This window comes from Pelecanus crispus, chromosome 1, assembly GCF_030463565.1.
Source record: "Pelecanus crispus isolate bPelCri1 chromosome 1, bPelCri1.pri, whole genome shotgun sequence".
NCBI classification, from domain to species: Eukaryota; Metazoa; Chordata; class Aves; order Pelecaniformes; family Pelecanidae; genus Pelecanus; species Pelecanus crispus.
Window position 1 is genome coordinate 133,849,744 of NC_134643.1, and position 22,375 is coordinate 133,872,118.

Genomic DNA, 22,375 nt, shown 5'->3' on the forward strand with positions numbered 1-22,375 from the left:
TGCTTCAAATAGGTTTGGAACCACAAAGGAAGACAGTCTGCCTTGTGAAGTTTGAAATATAAAAGACTGGCCCACAGAGGGCTGTATTTGAAACCCCAGAGAAAAAGGCAAACAGAGGATTTAAATATATTCAGCCCATAAATATGCTGTTTCTGTTGGGTAGCATGGAAGGAAATGTCTCCAGGAATTTGAATTAGCACGTAGCGATGGTTTAGAGAAATGGAGCGGGATGGTATCCCACTTCATCGCTTGGGCTGTTCCCTGTGCGGACCCGTCCTCCTCGCTGCCGTCCTCCCCGCCAGAGCCCTTTGCTATTTCCACCTGACCCATCGCCTCACCTTCAGCACTGAAACCACCTCCCAGGTTCTCAGACAACCAGTTTTGTGCTGGCTCTGCACCACCCTGTACGCCAGAGGGACATTCCCCAGAAACACGGCCTCCGTCAGTTCACTGTTTTCCTTAAAAACCCTTTTGAGGCTCTTTGCCTTTATTCTGCACTGTTCTTTGCGGTGGCTAGCCTGCTGGTACGGTGTGACCTCTACCTGTGTAGCTAGGTCGCTGTTGTCCCCCGTTGCCTTGTGTTTCTCGTCTCTTTGCTGTTTCTTTTTCCATGCTGTAGGTGCTGCCCGGTAGGGGTGATACATCGTTTTTTGGTGTTTGCACGGTGCCTGCTGCAGTGGGATTCAGCTCTGTAACTGAGCTGACTCGAAGTTACCATAGAAGAGAGAAGTGAAATAATCATAGTGGTTAGGATGTGATGGGAAGGCGGCAGAGGAACAGGAGCGCCAGGAAGTTTTCATAAGCTCTTTTGCTGCTGGCAAAGAGGTGAAAGTGGGAGGTAGTGGAATATGAGGCTAAATTGATCCTATTCTGTGGGACAAAGCTGTATTGTGTTTGCAGGCAATGACAGGAAATTTAGAGACGATATGGTGCGAAGAGGGATTTTGAGGCATTTAAGGAGGCAGAGAGGTTACATGTTCAACAACAGGCTTGAGAAGCGGTTTGAATGATTTCCTGATGTGTGCTTTTAGAAGAAAGGTCAGTATGATAATGAAGGACGTTAAAGAGAAAGGAATTTTGATCAAAAGATGTTCAGTTTTTAGGGCTTGGATAACATAAACTGTTTTTAAAATAGGTGAGAAGCAGTGCTATGGAAGCTCAGGTAAGAGAGATGGGAAACATGAGATCAGGCATCAAAGGTGATCCTGTAAGTGGATGATTTTCTCTGTGACAGAGTACATGGTAGTGCTGTCTATTGTAATAGGGAATGAGAGAGAGATTTGAAATGTTAATAATAGTGCTCAGTTCCTGGCTTGAAGGCAGGATCCTGGAATTTGTTGGTTGTTGGTGTTTTTTGGGGTTGGTGTTTGTTGTTGTTGTTCTGATGAATGGCTGAACAGGGGGAAAAGCTGGAGTATATTCAGGGAAAAGATACAGAGTAGGCAGGAAACGAACAGCTTGAACTGTTAATTAGCTGGTAGTAGACATATCACTTGTGCTCAGCCCCTGTCTTTCTTCCCTCTGTGTTACAGGCCAACAACAAACCGGAGATTGAAGCAGCCCTCTTCCTGGACTGGATGAGGCTGGAACCACAGTCCATGGTGTGGCTGCCTGTCTTGCACAGGGTGGCTGCTGCTGAGACTGCCAAACACCAGGCGAAGTGTAACATCTGCAAGGAGTGTCCAATTATTGGATTCAGGTACAAGCTCACTCCCTTTCCCTATGTACTGCTGCTTGGTGGATCAAGAGCGCTGCTTGTTTCCAGGCCAGTCGTGTGCTTGATTTTATGCGTGTTGTTCAGAGAAAAAATAATTGTGACAGGGCACGAGGGAGAGTGACACCTAGACTGGGTACAGTGATGTGAGAGTTGAAGAGAACAAAAATCATCTATCAGTTAAGATATGGCCCTTCCTCTCTGTCCTGCTCTTGCCTGCAGCCCTTCCGTGCCTCAACCAAAGTATTGGTAGATTGCACAACTAATATGATTTGCTTTACATTCAGTCTGTCCTATACATGCAGTTACATTTTCTGAATTGGATCCTAATGAATTGCTTTCTGTCACGGTACAAAGCAACGAAGCGCCTTGAAAATTCGCAGACATGTAAAGCTACATGTGCGTTTCTCAGAGAAGGAGTATAGCTGGTGGAAGATTAACCTGGAGTGGGAGAAATGTTGCTGGTCTATTTAAACATCTGGATCGACACTATGGTTACTATGGCAATGAATAAGTCACTGTGTTGTAAAATGGCTATGTGTTGGTATGCCTGTTGAGAATCCACTTAACGGCTAAGTAAATACTCACTTTCAATTATGCCTAGGCTTGTTTTATCACTCTGCTTCGCAATAGCTGCTTTGTATGGTTTCTGTCCTTTTTATGCACGATCTTCTTTTACCATTGGCATTTCTCCTTCTATGGTATCATGTTGTTTACAAAGAGCTTTCTGTAATTTTCTTTCTAAAACCCAAATAGACAACACCAGCAAGCAGTACCACATAGAAAAGCCATCATTTTGCTCTAACCTGGGAGACTATAAATGTTGCTTTCATGCCTGTAGTGTGGCAGTGCTTTCTCCTATGCAATTTCACAGGCAGTGGGAAACAGGGAAAATAATGAAGATATTGCTTTGTTTTGAATCTGAGCTTTTCTTCAGTGAGGCTGTTCCTCTAATCATCTAAATTCTTCTGCTTTTATTTGCCTTGAATATCTTAACTGGGAATTGATAAATATTACTGAGGAAAAGCTAGGGATGAGATGAGAGTAGTTCAACGCATCCACAAAGTCTAATTTTGCCCGTTGCCAGATACGGTTTATGAAACTACTGGATTACTTATACGGTTTTGTATAAACAGCCAAAGACAAGTAGGTGGAATTGAAAAATGCAGCACTTCGAAAATCAAAGGATGGCAAGTGAATGGATAGTCTGTAGTGAGCATTGGGAAGTCGGGGAGCTGACACTGGAGCTCTCTGTTTGTGTCTAATTTTACTTGTCTGATCTAATCTGGCTCTTGAATTTATATAACAGATCTATTATTGTGATAGTCAAATCTGTCTGTTGCAGATTTTCTCTCTGGCTTTGCAAGTCATTGAGACCCTGTGTACACACTTGACAAAAAAATACTCTATGGGAAGGCTTTTAGAAAGCTAATATTGTGTGCCTCAGTACATGTAAAACAATGTTCTTTTGAGGTCATTGTGACTGAACTGCTTCGCGTATTTGCAACAGGACAACCCTTATGCCTCCGGCTCTTTTAGGCACTTCAGCATAGCAGATACAACAGTTAGCTGCCTCATAGAGCTGATGAGATTAAATAATGGCCTGAAAGTGCATTCAGAGTTTTGCATGGATGGAATGCCGTACAGGAAAATTGTTTTGATAGAGGTGCTAGGAAGGACAGAAACAAATTCCTGCCTTGTATGCAGCACTTAGGCGTTTGCTGGAGTGACTTGTTGAGGAGGGCATTACTTAGTTGAATTTTACTTCCTCGGGACATTCCATGTTAGGAATCATGATGAAAAGCAAAAGAACTGAAATTAACATTATAGAAACAAAAAGCATGGTGGTGTCTTTCATGTGTTAAGAGGAGTGGTTGTGTAGAAATCTTTGCTGTTGGCCAGTGTTAAAAAATTTTTGAAGATTCAGATCTTTGATGAACGTCTGAGGCAGCAATACCTGTCCCTCGGTGGTGAAGAAGCACTGCCCAGCATTGCACACCATGTGACATGTCAGGGAAGAAAACGTACTAGCGCAGAAAGCTTGACAAGCATGAAGCATTCACATACAAAGCTCTGAAGCCGTGGGTTTTTTTCCTCCTCTTTTAGGTACAGAAGTTTAAAGCACTTTAACTATGACATCTGCCAAAGTTGCTTCTTCTCTGGCCGTGTTGCAAAAGGTCATAAAATGCACTATCCTATGGTGGAATACTGCACACCAGTAAGTAGTTGTTTTACTGAGCCTTACTGTCCCTTCTTTTGTAGAAAGGAAAAACTTCATTTCTTATGTGCAAGGTAACGGAGCATTTGGGTTGCTTTTCTCTCCCTGCCCTCTATAATTAAATCACCTTTTAGATACTCTACATGCCAGCAATTTCTGATGCTTAGTAAAGGATACTCCAATGGTTTGAAGTAAACTGAAGTTCATTGTTTGTACAGTGCTGTCTCATAATACATTATTGCATGCTAATGACTCGTTCCATGTTCAGTGTCATAGTTCACTTTATGGATCCTGCAGGAAGCCTGTGATTTGTGCAAATACTCATTCCTATTTTAGGTCGCAATGTTTTCTCCGTATCAGTGAGAAAAATCCGTGAGATTTTTCTTCCTTTCCTCAGCAAGTTGTTTTCCCCACAACATTATGATTGCATTTTTAAGTTCTTTACTATTTAATACTACCTTTGTGTTGTATGATCACTTGATGGTGTAAAATACCAGGGAAGTTCTCAAAAGTAGCAAGTTAGATTTCATTTCTGAAGACAGGAAGCTGGAGTGTTCAGTGCAGCACAGTGCAGATGTGCTACATTGATGGTGTGGTGAGGGTCTTCACCCTTGTTTCACAGTTCTCAAAAGGATCGCTTTTGTGGAAACATTTCTTTCATACCAGACAGCTGGCAAAGGAAACTCCATGTTACTCTCTGTGTGCTACTTTTTTTTTTTTTTTTTTTTGCCACTCATGACCAGGGCAGAAAGGCATAAATTAGAGGAGCTCTCAAGTTGTCCTTCCATGATGCAGCATGACTGAGCTTTCGTCTGCCTTTGCTATTGTTTGTGGTGGTCTTGAAACAGTGCGCTCTCTGGTTGTCATTTCCTAGTGTGATGGGATGGTCCCTAGTCTTGTACTTTCATCTGCTGGTCAGATATAAATGGTGAAAATAAAGCATCAAAATTATACATGGGCTAACCTCATAAAATTATGTGAATGGTCTTTACATCTTCGTCCAAAAAAAAGGCATGGCCAAAATAAAAGTGAAGACTCTCAGCTTTTCTTAGAAACTTAGGAAAGAGAGAGGAAAAAAATATTTCCCTAAACAATTATAGTAAAGCAAAATGAGTATTTTTGTTAGTTTTAATTTATGGCTATTTGTTTACATTATCTATCAACTTTTACTGTAGCATTTAAATGGCAGTGTTTAATCTGAGTCTCTGCAAGGGTAACTAATATGCATTCGGTAGCTTTTTGTTGGTATGCATTGGCTGCTGCTTGTCAGCGTCGTCCCCCAGGGATCGAGGTTACTGGGGAGGGCGATGTGCCTGAACTGCTGCACAAGTCAGAGGGAAACGCTGGCGCTGCCTGGGCAGGTCTGAACAAACTTCTTCATCGCAGGCATTCCTGGAGCAGACTCTCATGATCTGAGTCATAGGTAGAGCGGCTGACCGACCGTGTTAGAGGATTCCGTCCAGCTGCAGCTGAGTACCTCCTTGCTGAACTGGCTATGGTGTTGTTTTGCAGTTTCCACTCTTATTCTTGCTAATAAGTGACATGGGAGATTTGCAAATGGTACACAGAGTGCACAAACCAACATCTTGCTGCTGTTTTCTTAACCCGTTCATAAGATGTGTTTTGAGGAGAGAGAAACGAAAAAGGATTGTGAGACACCCCCACAGCCTGCAGCAACTCATTGCAACACGGGGTGCAGCAGGTTTCTGTTCTCCCTAAAAATACAGATTACTAACAGGGAAACACGGTGGTGAACAGAAAATTTGCAACTGCATCCAGATTGTTGGGTCAGAATAAAGAACGATTCACAGCCAGTACATTTTTTTGTGAAGCCTGAACTCTAGCAGCCCATGCTAATGTGCCGTGCCTGGCTGCACCAGCAGCCAGTTGAATTAGAGAAGGATTAACTGGGGGGAAAAAAAATAGTGAATGTGACGCACAGCAAGGCCTGATCTTTTTTGTGTTGCTGCTATTGAAAAAATAAGCCCGAATACTGTGTCACTGAACAAGACATCCACTGAAGCTATCATGTCTAGTATGTATTTGTTTACTAAATGAATGAAAAGGGGTTTGCTGGTGGCAGAGCATTTTTTCCTCTTCCTCCAGACAAATCTCTCACCTTAAAATGCATTTTGGCAGACAGAAGACATGTGATGCCTTCTTTGATACACCTTTGCAATAGCTAGATGTGCACAATGAAGTGTTTTGATACTTTTATTTGCCCTCCCTCTTACTTCCAGGAAATTTTGGAGCACTGCAGTCTTTAACTCTGCTTAGGGGAGATTTGAGAACTCATGCTAAATATCTGAGGGATGTGCTAACTTTTCCTCTCCTGCAAAAGGTTGAAGCAGAATAAGGGCAAGGCTGTTCCCTAATTTTCATTTAGACAGAAAAATTGCAACAATTATTCCTGAAAGCAACACAGCTCAATTTACTGTTCAAAGAGAGGTGACTTTTAAAGAGGTTTCAAATAAAGCATGTAAGACAATTTCTATACTGGGATTTCAATGTAGGATCGTTTTTCTGTTTGGGTTTAACGAACAGTGACACACCAGCATAAAAGACGTCTTGTTGGAAGGAAGCATGTCAAACCAAGATACCTTTCTACAGCTAGTGTTTACAGTCACGGCTGAGGTCTGGGGTGGGGGTTTGGCAAGACATTTTCAAACTGCAAGAAGTCAGATGGTGGTAAAGCTCTCCTTATGTCATGAAATAGTTTTGGTTTCAGAATAGTTTTGGAATATGCTTGGCCCAGCTGCCTATGTATTGCTTTGATTTTAGAGAGCTGGGATGCTGAAACTTCACTGTTTCTTCCTTATAAACCAGTTCTGCTGAGAATTTTGTTTTGGATTATTTGACTCTGAAAGTCATGTGGAATAAAATGTCTGTGGAATAAGTCAGAAAGTTTGGCTGAAAATAGCCTCAGTCTATCATCTTGTCCACATAATAATCACATTTTCTTTGCCTTTCTTGTGCTCCTTGAACGTTTTTGAAATGGAAAGTGGATCGTGTGGGAGGTACCTGGTGCTTCCAGTTGTCACTGGAAGACATATTTTCTTAGGATTCTTGTACTACCAACTAGATCAGGATGTTTCTGTGCAAACATACCATTTTACTGTTTGGTTGTTGTGCAGAAGGTTCAGGGGAGCAAGGGGGGGATAATACTCCTGGGAGGGTCAAAGCAAAGAGTGTTTTATTGTTAATCATGCCTGAAAACACTTAACCCAAATTACAGTCAAATGCAATGGGAAGGGTTCACAACACTGAAAATAGGCAAAGCAGGAATAAATGGCTATAAATAACACAGGTGAACAAACTGAACAGAAAGCTGTGCTTAATCCATTTATAGCGAGACTAAATATTAAAAGTTTTTCTCTGTTCCCAGCCGATGTGCTCTGTGTGCTCTCCTGATGCCGACCTGGTTAGGAGCTCTCCTAGCAGGCGCTGCAGATGGCGGTCGGCAGAGGGAATTCCCTCCTGCTGGGGCATGCGAGGCCACCTCAGTAAATCCCCTTTCTGGAGTCCTGGCTGGTTTGGGCATACTTAATCCCTCCCTGCCCCAAAATGTCTTTACTTCTGATGTATTGAGGAAGAGGTATTTAATATTATCGAGCATTATTTCAGTTTCTTGAAAATACAGATGCTGCTGTACTGGCTTGTAGGTTCTGCCATGTCACTTCTCTGCCAGTCATTGCTCAACGCCAAATTTTCCTACCAGGCAGACTGACCAGTAAGGGACCCAAATTCTTTCCAGCTGTACATGAAACTTGTAGGTGTCGTCAGTACAGGGATAATATTTATCCTTTCTGTTAATGCATTTCAGTCTTTCTGCAGATTGTTTTTCAGGGCATCCTTAATTTTTCTACCCTGGCAATCTTTAAAAATATATACATCTGTGTTTCAGCAGCTTTGTGAAAGTTGGCTTGACTGATAGGTCCCAGCACCTTCTTCCTTTCTAAATCGAAGGCATAGAACTCATTAAAAAATGTCAGAAAGATTAACTTTTTCCTCATTTCTTTCCTTCAAATTAGATACACTGGAGGAGCAATATCGTTATGTGGGTCAGGAAGAACTTAATTTATTGTAGAAGAACAGTATTTCAGGGTCGAGTATCTCTGTGAGGTGCAGAGAAGGGAGTGCAGCCTGACTAAAGCAACTGAAGTCTTCCGTTAAAATTCTTCAGAAAATCGCCCAACTCTTAATCAGGCTCACAAGAAGTCTTGCATCTTCCCAGCAGATATCCTTTGAACTCTTCCTGGCTCATTCTGGTCTTCAGGAAACTAATTCCACTTTGCGCTCCTCTGCTGGTCTCTACAGCAACAAGGATAGCCGACTGCAGGCAAGGGAGTAGAAAACTTTGTGCAAATTGTACTCTCCTCAGGGTATTGATCTTAAACGCCTGCTAGCTTCAGATTAAACAGGCACAAGAAGAAATAACTGATCTGAGAGCTTTCAGCAGCTCTCACCTGCTTTTTGTTTCTCTTTGATCAAAATATTAATGGGAGAGGAGGCTGAGAAAGGAAACTGGAAAGAAAATGTACCGAGAGTATGGGTTTGACTTTTGTGGACTGACAAGTCCATGAGAGGGAGATGATGAGCGTGTGGTAAGAGTCAGGATCCAGCCAGTGAAGCTGCTGGCTGGACACATGGACCGGCTGTGTATCCTTCATTACAGCCATTTTTGTGCTGAGCAAAAAGCAGGCAGAGAGTCCCCTGAGCCACTTGAGGAAATGACAGATTCTTGTCTAATTATTGCTGGTCCTCTTGAGATCACCTGAGATGAGGTGTGAGCCTGTCAGGGTTTTTGGAGCTTCCCTTTTCCTCCTTCCTCCCCGCTAGCAGTGTCGCTGTGTAGTACATTGTAAAGTGACAGTGATAAATAAAATTTGCGGTTCCAGAGGTCAAGCTGTTGGCAGCTCTGCTTGGTATGGCCGCTGCTCTTCCAAGTGACCCAGCAAAGGAAGAGGCAACCAAAAAACCATAATAACCTCATGAAAGATGATTTCATTGTGATTTGTGGCTTTCAGACAACTTCAGGAGAAGACGTCCGTGACTTTGCCAAGGTACTAAAAAACAAATTTCGAACAAAAAGATATTTTGCAAAGCACCCACGAATGGGCTACCTGCCTGTGCAAACTGTCTTGGAGGGAGACAACATGGAAACGTGAGTAGCTCTAAAGTGTCTAAGTAGCAATTCATTTGGTATGCTCTTTGAGCTCCCCAGCTGGTGCCAACTCCCTTCACTTCCTAAATGCATAAAGCCTCTTTATTTTTTTTCGTTTTTGTTAACCTTGGCTGGCAGGAAAACACAAGCTGGGATTCCAATTGCCATTGCTTTTATCTGTTCTCACCTGTCCTTATACAGGAACTTCAGCTTCAGTTAGTAAAAGAAAAATACTTACCGTCTTACTGACAGCCTTATAAACTTCAAAGTTTGATATGGCAATTTGGAGACTAATGATCTCTTCATTAAATTTTTATTTTCACCCAAATGGGTATCTTTCTGTGGTGTGTTTTTTTTTTTCTTTTTTAATTAGGCTACTGTGTTTGCAAGCTTCCCAGCTGATTTCCTCTTTTCTCACCCTATAAATTTAGTCTTATTAAATGACTTTGAAGTCTTTGTGGGGAAAAAAAAAGGCAATAATGATGCACATGGAGAAATCAATGAGTAACCCAGTACCCTTTGGGTTTTTTTACAAGTTTAAACAGTTGTTTAATGGCAGTTGCACACAGCTTGTTCTCGCTCGCTCTCTTTCTCTTTCCTCTCTTTTTAATTTTAGATTTCAAATTTTTTCTCACTTTTTGGTTCGTTGCTCTTCACAGTCATTCACGTTGGTCTGTTGGATTTCTGGTTTTCAGTTGTTGTGATTTTTTTTTTTTTAAACCTTCCTGTAATTATTTTGCTGCTGAGTTTCTTCTGCCTCTCTCTTCACCTCCTCATTTTTTGTCTTGCAGTCCTGTTACTCTGATCAACTTCTGGCCAGTAGATTCTGCGTGAGTACTTTTGCTGAAGTGTGCTGCTGCTGCTACTGCTGCTGCGTTCCCTCACTTTTTTTGTTTGTTTCTTTGTTTAGTTTTACATAAGTTCATTTCCTCCTTTCTTTATGATTATTTTCTTTGGTACACTCTCTGAAGGAAGGTTTTAATCCCAAATGAATAGAACGGGATAAATCCGGGAATTCCCAGCAATCGCGGATTGTGTACTGTCTGCTCTTTCTGGAGTATGTTTTTTCATCGAATTAACAGGGATTTTGGTACAGTCCTACTAATGCTTATGAGAGTTTGTTGTTTAAAAGCCTGTGTTTCTGAATAAGTGTCCATCCCTCTGAATGTATACTAAATGCTTTTTGAAAGATATAAATTGAACTTGATGGATTTAATTCAGTTTCAGGAATAATGATTTTTTGTAGATAAAGCTATAAATTGGTTTTATGCACAACCATGCACACCTGCACACTCACGTGCCCCAATTATTCCAAAGCTCACTGGATATTTTATTAGTTTTTTAGGTACAGTAAAGTTTGTGAAGGCAGGTTGAAATGGGGAAATGTTTATTGTATTTTTTTCAGAAGTTAAAAAAGCAGGATTTTTCAGCTATGAACTGGAATTTCATTCTTGCACCATTCCTGCACATGCATTGTCTTACTATTGTAGTAATACCCTCAGCATAAACTAAAGATATATATAATATCATTGTGGCATTTGCTACTACTAGTGTTACATGGAAGATTTTAGAATAATGTTAAATAAGGATTATTTTTAATTCATATATTGATAACTATTGAGAAACTAATAAATAGAATTTTATATATTTCTATATGGTGAAATGTATATGGCTTGCACCTTCATTGAATTTTTGGTAGAATAAACAATAGTGAAATGTCTACATTTGAATATTGATTTATACTTTTCATTTGAAGCACAAAAAATTGGGAAGTCAAATGAAGTGATCTGCTTCTAGGAAATATACTTCCAGCAACCAAGAAACGCCTGTAGTACTGCAAACCTCATATGGTTGAGGATTCACCCACAGAAAATGCCAAAAGGCTGGAGCCAGACTGAAATAGAGGGGCTTAGAACTTTAGGGTGCATTTTCATTTATAAATGCATCTGGGGATGATTACATCATACTACATACTCAGCTGTGGATCTAGGTTTCTAACCCTTTAGAACAACTGAAAAGCTAAAAGTAACGTTTAAAGAAAGCTTGGATAATATGGAATGCCATTGCTTTGTCTGACATAACATGAAATTAAGCTGCCATAACATGCTTAATTCTAGTTCACTTACAGCAGTAACATCATGGTATGCCTGCACCAATAGCTTCACACCAAAGGTTTGGTGTCAGGGAGTTTAATTTGCATGTAACGCTTGAGAAAACTTGAGAAATACTGAGAAGCAGGATTTGTACGGAGAGGGTTATCAGACCAACTCAAGTATCTTCCTGAGCGCAATGCTTTTGTCTGGTCTGACCAGAAAGCAGAAAATTAAGAAATGAATAGTGGCTGGAAAGAATTGCTCTTTGTTTTGTTCTGCTAACTTTGTTGCTTTCCTAAGTGCTAGACCACCAGGACTACAACACAAGTTACTGAGCTAGCCAGGTTTAAAGCTGTTTCTCAGTTACAGGGCTGATTCCAATTTTGGAAGTCAAACATCTTATTCTGGTTGTTGTAGAACTTTTCCATGTTTTCTAAAATCTTGCCTTTTTCTGGTGCTTTCATGCCAGTTTTCTGGTAATCTTCAAAGTACTCCAGAAGAGCATAACCTAGCAGCATTCAGCAATGCTAGTGCTATCTTGACATCAACATGTGGTAAAATATCTGGAACTGTTTATGAATACATACATCCATATTTTTTATTAGAACATAGTGATTCTGACTACACATTATCCAGTATTTTGCATGGATATTCTGCTTGCCAGGCGTTAAAGGGGCAACTCACACTTTTTGTGAGAATTTGTGTCTTATTGCTTAAACTGTGTGCTGTCAGTGGCACCAACACAATTTACTTGATTCGACACTTTCAAGAAGCATCATCTGAAATGTTGAACAGCAAAAAAAGTGCCCTTGTCCTGCCAGCCTGGTCTCTGAGGGTGCAGGGAATTGCAGGGGGTGGTATTTGCCACTCGATCACCACTTGACTGGAATTACCCAGGCTGTTCCTGCAGACCCCAGCTTGAGCAATGCAGCTGTGGAGCCCTTGTAAAAAGGGCTAAATATTGGCTATGTCTCTCAGCCTTCTTGCTGGCTGCGGGCTGAGTACATGTGCTCAGAAAGGAAGGACAGTGAGCTCTAGCACAGATGGTCATCTGAGAGTATGTCTACTCAACAGCCTGCAGTGCAGCACAGTAGTTCTCACGCTGGCTCAGATACTGGCAAAAGTGTACCTCTGAGCAGCTGAATTCAACACGAAGACTGCAGTGCTTCTCAACAGGTTTGCTTTCATAAGTAAACTTTTAAAAAGCTGTTTGAGGTAGATCTCTGTTGCAGTATGTTCTGAAGTGGAGACAAACCTGGAAATGTAGCCTCAGCCCTGTCTGCAGTTGATGGAATGACAGAAGCAGCTCCAACAAGTTACACAACACTGTGTTGTCCTTAAAATATATATATTGCATACCTTGTTCACTTCTGAAAGTGAAGCTTAGTTTCAAGGCAGCAAGTAGGTGATCATGCAGTCAGGCCCATCTTTTGCCTTGCACTACTGCCAGAAGGGGCATCACTCTCTTCACTGCCCAGCTGGTCCCAACCAAGGGCTGTCCTTTCCTTTCTACTAGTACAAATACACGTGCAATGCCAGGGTAAGAGGGACTAGGAGAGTTGATCCAGCTCAAAACTAAAACTACTTTTAACACAGATTTCCTAGTCTGCGCACAGTATTAGTAGCAACGTTTCTGTGTGTGTGTTGAAACCAAGACCTCTTCTTTCATTGATAGTACCAGTTTAGACCAGCTTAACATCTACTGTGTGAAACAAATAAAAGATGGGGATGGCATCAATTTATCAGAAAACTGTTGTTACCTTGCTCCATAATCCACTGCTCTAGACAAATTGCATCCTTTCCCCCTGTTTCCTTTCAGTGTAGATGTTCTTACACAAAACAGGATATCAAGTTGCAGACAAGCAATTGCCCATCTGCATGAATCTGCTGTACTGAGGAACTCTGTGAACTGAGTATTTATCCTCTAGTGTGCTGTGGTAAAGTTTGAACATGCGATGAGTAGAAGTACAGTCAGAGGCCAAAGCTCATTTCAGACAAAATGAGGTTCATGATACTTGGCCTGTTATGTCTTAAAAAGAAAAACTTTGCTGTTCTGGTTGAAGAGACATTAATGATCGTGAATGTTGTGTATCTAGCATGCAGCTCTATGAATTTGGAAGGATCCTGATTTTCTAGAGCCCTTTGCAGGCTGATTTGAAAACTGGAAGATGACCAGTCTGGTAGATTTATTGCAGGATTGTCAAACTCCTAACACGGGAGCATTACGAACCACAAGATTATTACAGTTTTGGTTTATAACCAGTAAGTACAAAACTTATCTGCTCTTGCAATGCAGTGCAGTCCCTGTTGGTCAGACCCAGCTAGAACCACAGTATCCAACAATTTAAAATGGGGTGAAAGTCCTTCCTCAGTCAGGAGTGCCAGAAGGAGAGTCGGCAGAAACGCAATAAAGAGAAGTTGAAATTTAGCTAAAATACAGCATTGCTGTACAATTTGGGAAGCTGCATCATTTTTTGTTATTCCAGCACTTCCTAATACATGTAAATTGGCAAAATCCCACATGGCAGCAAAGGGTGCTCTCTGAACTGCGTAGGCAACATAATTCAATGGTGACGTTTTCCAGAGTTGAGGCTGTAAGAAACAATACTCTAATTCATGAGAAAAGTCCTGTGAATTGTTTTAATTGACAAGAAAGTGAAGAGGACCTCATACCATCTGATTTGTCAAGCAGAAAACCCAAAATAGTTGACAGTGTCCTCCTGTATAACACACTGACCTATGGTTCAGATTACAATTCTGGAAAGACGCTAGGCAAAATCATCAGTTTCTGCAGTGTGTTATTAAAGGCTCATTTCAGACATTTTATGTTTCTTGTATTTATTTCTAGTTGCTCGTGGAGTAGTCCTTAAAGGCTCTTTTAAGTGGGATGTGCTGGAAGCAGGCACTGGAGCAGGGTGGGAGAGGTTCCCAGCAGGGCTTTCGCAGCTGGCGCAGGGCTGTGTGTGAAACAGAATTACCGACAAAGGAGGCAGGTGTGAAGGGAAAACTAGGGTGAAAGCTCATCCATAAATCCTTTGGAAAAGGGTTCTTCGGGGATTGGTGTGAAGAAGAGTCATTGCAACAGACGGATTGCAAAATGGTCAAAATCCCCAGTGTGGTACCACAGAACATTGCACCAACGGCTTGAGGAGGCCCACACAGCGCCTGGAGTTATAACTTGCTGTTTATCAAACATAGCGTAAGCATAAGGCATGGAGATGTGAGGGTATAGGCATAGCTAAGTGTCTTTTTACTTTTAAAGGGGTATTGTTTGTGATTAATCAGTGTTTTCTGCCTTATAGGCCTGCCTCGTCCCCTCAGCTTTCACATGATGATACTCATTCACGCATTGAACATTATGCTAGCAGGTATGAGACCAGCTGGACATTAGGCAGATTTTTCTCTAAACAACCATTTAAAAAAAAAAAAAAAAAAATCCCAAAGGCTAGCTGCTACCTGAGCGCTTCTTAAAGAAACATAGGGTTTGGGGTTTTGCTTTCCAGGCTCTGGGATGCAGAGCATCGCCTGTGGTTGCTGCTAACCAGCCTGTCAACTAACTTGCATGCCAGAGCATCTGTGTGGTCAGAAGTGGCCTTTAGGTCCTGTGGGGTCTTCATTAAGCTGTGCACTGAGGTTAATGGCTTTTTAATAGGGCCTGTAGTGATAGGACAAAGGATAAAGGTTTTAAACTAAAAAAGGGTTGATTGAGACTAGATAGAAGGAAGACATTTTTTACAATGAGGGTGGTGAAACACTGGAACAAGTTGCCCAAGAGGTGGTAGATGCCCCATCCCTGGAAATATTGAAGGTCAGGTTGGACGGGCTCTGAGCAACCTGATCTGGTTAAAGCTGTCCCTGCTCACTGCAGGGGGGTTGGGCTAGATGACCTCTAAAGGTCCCTTCCAACCCAAAGCATTCCGTGATTCTATGATTCTGCGTAGAGTTTTGTTTTTAATATGGGCCCTGGTGTAATCGTGCAAATCAGAAGAGCAGAAACCTCCAAACTCTATGTGAATCTCAAGTACTGTTTTAACGTTAAGTAATTCACCTTGTGGAATACCACAAACAGGATTTTTCCTTGATTTGGAGGATTAAAATAGTGGTATATCGCTGCTTTATTTCACTTGTCTGCTTTCATACTGCTCTTAAGAATCAAGAAGTGGGTTAATTGCACAAACATGAAAATGTTTTTCCACCAGACAAGCAAATTTGCAAGGGCTGAGGTAATGAAAAATAGTTATTCCAACCTCCTCTTTCTCTCCCCCAAAATCACTTGATCAGGAGAGGTATTTCTGAATTATGCAGGATGTTTAGGAGGGGCTGAGTGTTGAAAACCAATGAGAAATGACTGATCGTTACAGTTCTGATGGTGACATTGCCAGGTACAAAGCAATTTATGTAATCCCCTGGCATCTTAAGGCCTTTCTTTGATTGCAGAATTGATTAGTCATGAGGAGTGGAATATAACCTCAGAGAAAGGGTTGAAAACTTAAAAGTGAGTTTTGCCAGGTCATTGTAACAAATAAACAATCCTTTGCGATAGCTTATTGCAAAACTTTGGTAATCAACAGTGGGTGTAAATTAATTTGAATTTCAAATCCATCAAAAACATCACGCTCTTCAATTCTTTCAGGAATGTTAGAGCAAATAAAGTTTCCGGAAAACATAATTGATTTTAATGAGTCTTGTTTATTTTTCCACAGGCTAGCAGAAATGGAGAACACCAACGGTTCATATCTAAATGACAGTATTTCACCTAATGAGAGCATGTAAGTAGGCTGTTTTAACATTTTTTATGTGTGTTTTCTTGTGAAGGTTAATAACTTGTAATGAAATTTTGTAGTGCTGAATTTTCATGGTCATGTACCCCATCTGGTTCAATTTAATGATGAATTCATGTTCTTTCAATGTGTATTGTCATGTCTAGATTTATGGCTTATAGCTTAATACAAAATTTATGCAACAGATGATTGATACCTTCAAAATTAAAAATACTAATTTCTTAAAAAAATGACTGATTTATTCAGCAAATAGTTCCCATATTACTTGGAAAAAACGCTCATCATCTGATGTGGTTTAAGGACAAAGATAAAAAGATAACCCTTCTACCTGAACTGCAAGCTTAATCATGGTTAAATTGCTGTAAGCTAGAAAATGTTGTTGTGGGTAAAGTGTCATTCAAAAGGTTAGTGGGGCTAAACAGAAATCTTCGGTCTACAACTACCTGAAATACATTGCAAGTGTAAGCCAGGAGGGACTCATCCTCACCATGAAATATTACAAGTAGTAAACTTTAAGCTGGACAGATCACTGACAAGCATTCATTGTACTACTTTAAATATAAAGTCATAAATAAATGTTTTAATTTTTAAAAAGTAGTTCAATCTCAAGTCACACCGAGACCTTTTTGTGGTTTTCTGATACGATAATATATTTCTCCTCTCTCATGATTTTCTCGTTCTTTTTCGTGCTCTGAATGAAAGGACATAGAACTTGAAAACTAACTGTCGGTAATGTTTCTGAAAACAGGACAGAAGCACATAAATCATTGCCATGCTTGAAAATTTGGTCTTAGTTAATTAACTGTGTAGGAGAAGCCATAGCACACATTCTAATCAATCAAATATGAAGAAACTCAAGTCCCAACTTCTCTAAAAGTGGTTTTTTCCTATTCTACATAATCTCATCCTTACCACAGTTTTAGGGCTGGATTTTTTTTGAAAATTCAGGCAGAATCTTCTTTTCATTAAATTTGTAGTGTTCCTTTAAAGCACAGTACTCTGGCCAGTTTTCATTCACTCAAATTGAGATTCCAAATCACTAGTATTTTATAAGGTTGGTTGTGAGCCTGTGAGATGTTCTTGGATAGTAATAAAGCTGTTTCTTTGTTTCAAAATAGTTTCTCTTTTGACTTGGTAGGATTGTTACCTACTAACTTTGAAAGAAAATCCCCTGTACAACCAAGTACATTGTTAGTATATTGGTTCAGAAAGGAGAAAGTTAAAATGACACCTCAGAACTAACACATATGCAATGTCAGTATAGTTTCACACAGTTAATGAAAACTTTGTTTCCAAGTTGTATGTCAATTTTGTATTGTTACAGATAGTGGTAATGCTATTCTGTATGGAATTTCCTGTTGTCCGCACTGTAATATTTCAGTGTCCTTAGTCACAAAATCATACATAAGCAGTATCCTTTGTATTACACTTTGGTCTTACTATTCAATTAATTCTTCTTGGTTAATTAAAAGTTGCATTAATATGATTCAGTTAATAAGTTAACCACTGACTATCTGGTTTGTTACTTAGTTTATACTATTATAAAGAGAATAAATCTGTACATTCTGAATTTTGGAAGAAATATGATCCAGATACAAACTGCAGCAAAATCAAAGCTCACCGTGAATTTGCAACTGTAATTCTTGCAGTTTTGTTTGTCAGGTTACGCTTAAGTGTTATTTGTTGACATTCTTACGGGTTTTGGATTATTGAGCTTATAATTGCAGTTAGAGCAATAGATGGAGACGGGGAAGGAGGGAAATAAAGAGATAATGTGTATATATACCACAAAACATTTTGATATGTGGTGTCACTGCAATTATGTATACCAAATATATGCAGGCTGAAAATCACACAAAAAGAGTACGTCTTGCAAAGTGACATTATATTGCAATAGTTATGCCACTTTTTCACTGTTAATTCACTTATGCATAAAGAAATTTATAAATGCAAAGCAGTTGTTTGAAGGAAATCACAGTTGAGGTGTTTCGTGAAAAGTATACATTCAGGAACTGGCAAGGCTTTAAAATTTTGTTTAGAAAAAGGAAAGGATGCCTGTTGTGAAAAATTAATATTTCCCTTTTATGAACTAACGTTAATGTGCTCTGCATTGCTTTAGCGCTCCTGCAGTCTATAAAATGGCATCATTAACATTTTCAGGAACAAAACGGAAGCAAGGAAAATTCTAATTTTTAACAATGATAGCTACTCAAAATGCCTGTTAAATTTTGGATTACAAACATCACAGAAAAAAAAAAATAGACTGAATTATTTTGTTATAAGTAAGTACTACCAGAAAAACAAGTTTCCCAACAGCAGTGTCATTTTTTTCTCTCCTTGACTTGTAGTGTTAAGAGAAACCTTCCATGGTTTCTCACAACTACTGCTGGTGTTAGCTGCATAGCTTAGGGCCTGGATGCATCTCCTTAGCACCTACAACACCCGTGTAATTCTGAGAGGCAGTCAAAGTCTTCAGAATTGGATTTGCTTTTCTGTTCTAGAGATGTTTCTGTTTCAAATGCCAGACAGCTTTGGGGGCAATAGAAATAAAGAGAGAGATGATATGTATTCAATAGAATATACTTGTATTCTGACAGTGTACATCACTTGTAATTTTAAAATAATACTCAGTGAAAAATAGTGTAATTTCATTAGATTAAGTCAGTATTTTCTTATTTTACCTCATTTACAATTTTATAGAGAAAAATAGATAAATAGAAGACATCTATTACATAAAGAGCATTTGTAGGTGTAAAAATAAATGCCTTGCCTTTGCTTGAATGACCCTTCCACAACACCGGTCAGGCAACAGCAGATGGCCTTTTTTCTCAAGCAAATTCCTAATTGAAGTTAGGCAAAATAGGAAAGCTGAGGTTGTTAGCTGTGGCAAAACTGTGGCTTTAAGTATCTGAGAAGCAGAGAGGAAGAGAGTGGTGGACTCTGCAGAGGAGGAAAATTATCAGACTAAGTGAAACAGTTCAGCAGATTTTGCTGAAGGTACATTACTCTGCCGTTTGTTACAAAGAGTTCAGCAAATCTCTTTTTAAGAAATGAGAGACTGGGAGTGAATCATCTCCTCATATTCTCTGTGAAGTTAAAAATGAGGAAGGGAACAGCCTGTTTTATCCTCCTCTGTTTTCCAGCGATGACGAACACTTGTTAATCCAGCACTACTGCCAAAGTCTGAACCAGGAATCCCCCCTGAGCCAGCCCCGAAGCCCTGCCCAGATCCTGATTTCTCTGGAGAGTGAGGAAAGAGGGGAACTGGAGAGAATCCTCGCGGACCTGGAGGAGGAAAACAGGTGGGTTACGCCGCCAGCTGCCGCAGCTCTCAAGCCCGCACTGCAGGGGCAAAGGAAAGCTTTCTCTCTATAAATGATGAGGCTGACGACATACCGTCGTTAGCTCGTTCCCACTTCCAGTGCGGTGATGAGTCAGCACCGTTTCTTTCACAAAACCTCCAAATCGGCAGGCTTCAAAGGCATACGTGGGTCACCTAATACTCACAGTGCCACCTGTGACAAGCTCTGCTGGTTGCGTTTCGTATTTCCTTCTGTTCTACCGTTTCCTTTATTTCCGTGATAGTAATGAGCTTCACGACAGTGTTGCTTTATTTTGCCGTTACGAGAGGGAAGGGTGTGCAGATTACAGCATCCCTGTCTGGAAAAGACAGGCAGAGGTTCTTGGAAAGACAGGCTTTTCTCAAAAAGGATGGCCACTGGGATACATGAGGTTTTGAAATGACCTCAATTCATTTGAAGTAAAGAATCTGTGAAATAATTGTGCTGTACAGTTAGATGGAATTCGCCTTGATAGCATTTTTAGGGATAAAATGAGTTATAAAATTGCATTTTCTTCAGACAAATGAGTTCTTTCATGGTGGTTAAAACTTGGGTCCTCTTTTCTTTCTGTTTGTTTGGTGTTATTTGTCGCCATTTCTTTAGCCTTTCAATATCAAATATAATTTACCACTTTTAATTTCAAGTTTAATTGAAGTTATCTTCATTAATCACAAAAAAACCCCCAGCTGGATTCTTGCAGCATCACACTGCAGTCCTCTTTCTATGGCACTCTGGAGTCTTGGGCCATCAGCATAAAAACTGGTAGATTCATAATTGCAACCATGAACTACCAAAATTAGACTGTAAGATGGAAATCATTTAGATCTACAAAAAAAACCATACTTTTATTTGCCTTCTGCTATCTTCAGCTTTTATGGTAATGTCTGTTGGCATCTTCATGCTCTTTTTTCTTGCTTCTTTAAGTAGGTACTTTTGTTTACATTGAGGGTTTAATGCAGTAATCATTTACCTTAGGCATGTCAAGACAATAATGCAAGAATTGGCAGTGTCATAGATCTTCTCTCCATGCATAAGTCGTCTTTGGATGGTACTAATCGATTACAGTGGTTCCATCACCCCACCATCTCCATGAGGCTGTGGTTGGGACTTCTTTACAAAGGGCAGAGCCTGGACTTGCAGAACAGCTTGAATTGGTTTTGGCATGGAGAAGCCTGAAATAAGCTGTTCTGTCACCTGGAATAGGAGGAAGATTTAGAACTGCCTTATGCTTCCTTCTGGACGTTCATCAGCTACTCCTCCACAGATTAAGTCCGTGTTTCTGTATAAGTAATATACTTCAACCAGAAAGAGGAAAGAGCCTGTTCTACATAAATACCAGGTTTTATTTTTCTGTAGACTTATCTCTACACATCTCCAGGGGCAGGGGCAAATGATTTCAATAATAGTTTGTTACACATGCTTTTTTCATTAAAGGTGTAATTTGCTGTAAGAGTTGCTTTTTTAATCCACCATTATTTTCTTACGCCCTCCTGTTTCCAGTTGCATTGCACTCTCTCTGCATTCAGACTACACAATCTTCAGGCCAGGTTAAGCTGAAGATCGAACTGCTAGAGTCTAACTGCTTTCTATGAGGAATTAGTAGCAGACAGAACACCTGGAGATTATGTTTCTGCCTGCATGAAAAAGCCTGTCACGATGTCTGACAGATATGTAAAGAGTAATAAACTGGAGGGTGAGAAATAAAGAGGAAGGGTCAAGAACACACTTTTGTTCAGGAGGATTTGGGAGAATGTAGAGGATCAGTAGCCATAAAGGATGAGGAAAGTGTTTCAGGCAGAAAGCTGTAGTAAACAAAGCTCTTGCTCTCTGAACAGCAGTGAGATTTTGTTTGAAACAAACCCCGGACTTCCTACTGCAGAATACATAAAGCTCAAGTACTTTCCGAAGTGGAGGAAAATCAGTGTTTTGAAATAAGCCATCACAGTTTGCATACAGGACTTCTGTAGTTAAGAAATATTGTGTAACTAGTACTGTACAGATAGTAAAATAGCTTCATTTTTAGGGGAAGGGTGTTACTTTTTTAAACAGCACTAGGAAGGAGAAAAAGAAATGATAGATGTTTTCTGTCTGTATACAAAATAAGCTGCCTGCCAAAAGGAGGATGGGTTTTAAAGCAGCCTCATTTTAGATTAGAAGTGTGGTATATGAAAATTAGTATAATCTGGAGTTAGACAGCTAAATAGACTAAAAAATTCCTTTTTGGGGTTTATGCCTTAAATTTCAGTATGAGCTTTATTTAATATAACAACTGCTAATGAGGAATAGCATGTTAAAAGATCTCTGACAGGAATTACACGTTAAAAATACCTGTTTAACCCAGGAGTGGCAAACTTCCAAACAAGAGCTGTATCTGTAAGCTTGGTATAGCTTGGTTTTTTCATTTCTACTACTAGAGGCACAGTTATGGATGGGATGCCATCACGAGCAACCTCACCTTTTGTGGATGCTTCAGGTCTCAGTGCAGCAGGGACGGAGAGGTCTGTTTCTGTAGGACAGCGTGGAGGTCACACTGCTGTGATTTTCATTGATTATGACAAAATCATGCCTTTTTTTTCTCTGCAAACTGCTAGGAATAACTTGTACTTAAAAATGTGAGGTGGGTGCTGAAAAGCAAACAAGTTCTTGTTGTGATAGCTTGTCACAGCCAAATAACTATGATTTTATGGAGGAAACACTGATTCCTGTTTAGAAAAATAAGCCGTTTAGACAGGGTCAGTCAGGAGTCATTCATATAACTTAACCTACCTTTAAAAAAAAGTCTTATCCCTTTAGATTTCTGTTTGCTAGTCATTCTCCTCCTTTGAGTTTGTGCAAACCTTTTGCGGCTGTTGCCAAAGGTAATCAACAACCTGGGACCTAACTCCTTCTGTGAACCCAGTTCCAGTGGGTGAACACATAATCCTTCCCATGCTGATCCTAAAAATGCCCTCTGAGCAAACATTGTTTATTGCTGCAGCATGAAGACTCAGTGAATCTGTTGCTTGGAAATGAGCTGAACGTGACGCAAATCATGTTGTGACCGCCCGGTCCTGAGCGCAGCCTT

The 22,375-nt window shown here is 40.2% G+C and overlaps 1 protein-coding gene across 5 annotated transcripts in view; it reads left to right on the top strand.

The window, feature by feature from the left end:
- DMD (dystrophin) overlaps positions 1-22,375 on the top strand; it is a 1,232,979-nt gene that overhangs the window by 1,185,863 nt on the left and 24,741 nt on the right. For 2 of the 5 annotated variants that reach the window (XM_075717957.1, XM_075717974.1), the window contains 7 exons: positions 1,533-1,699; positions 3,821-3,932; positions 8,960-9,096; positions 9,888-9,926; positions 14,492-14,557; positions 15,893-15,958; positions 19,114-19,272. In XM_075717957.1, the coding sequence (XP_075574072.1) occupies positions 1,533-1,699; positions 3,821-3,932; positions 8,960-9,096; positions 9,888-9,926; positions 14,492-14,557; positions 15,893-15,958; positions 19,114-19,272 (746 nt within the window). The remainder of the gene's footprint in view (positions 1-1,532; positions 1,700-3,820; positions 3,933-8,959; positions 9,097-9,887; positions 9,927-14,491; positions 14,558-15,892; positions 15,959-19,113; positions 19,273-22,375) is intronic. The other 3 variants (XM_075717963.1, XM_075717980.1, XM_075717968.1) reach the window with 2 other exon arrangements.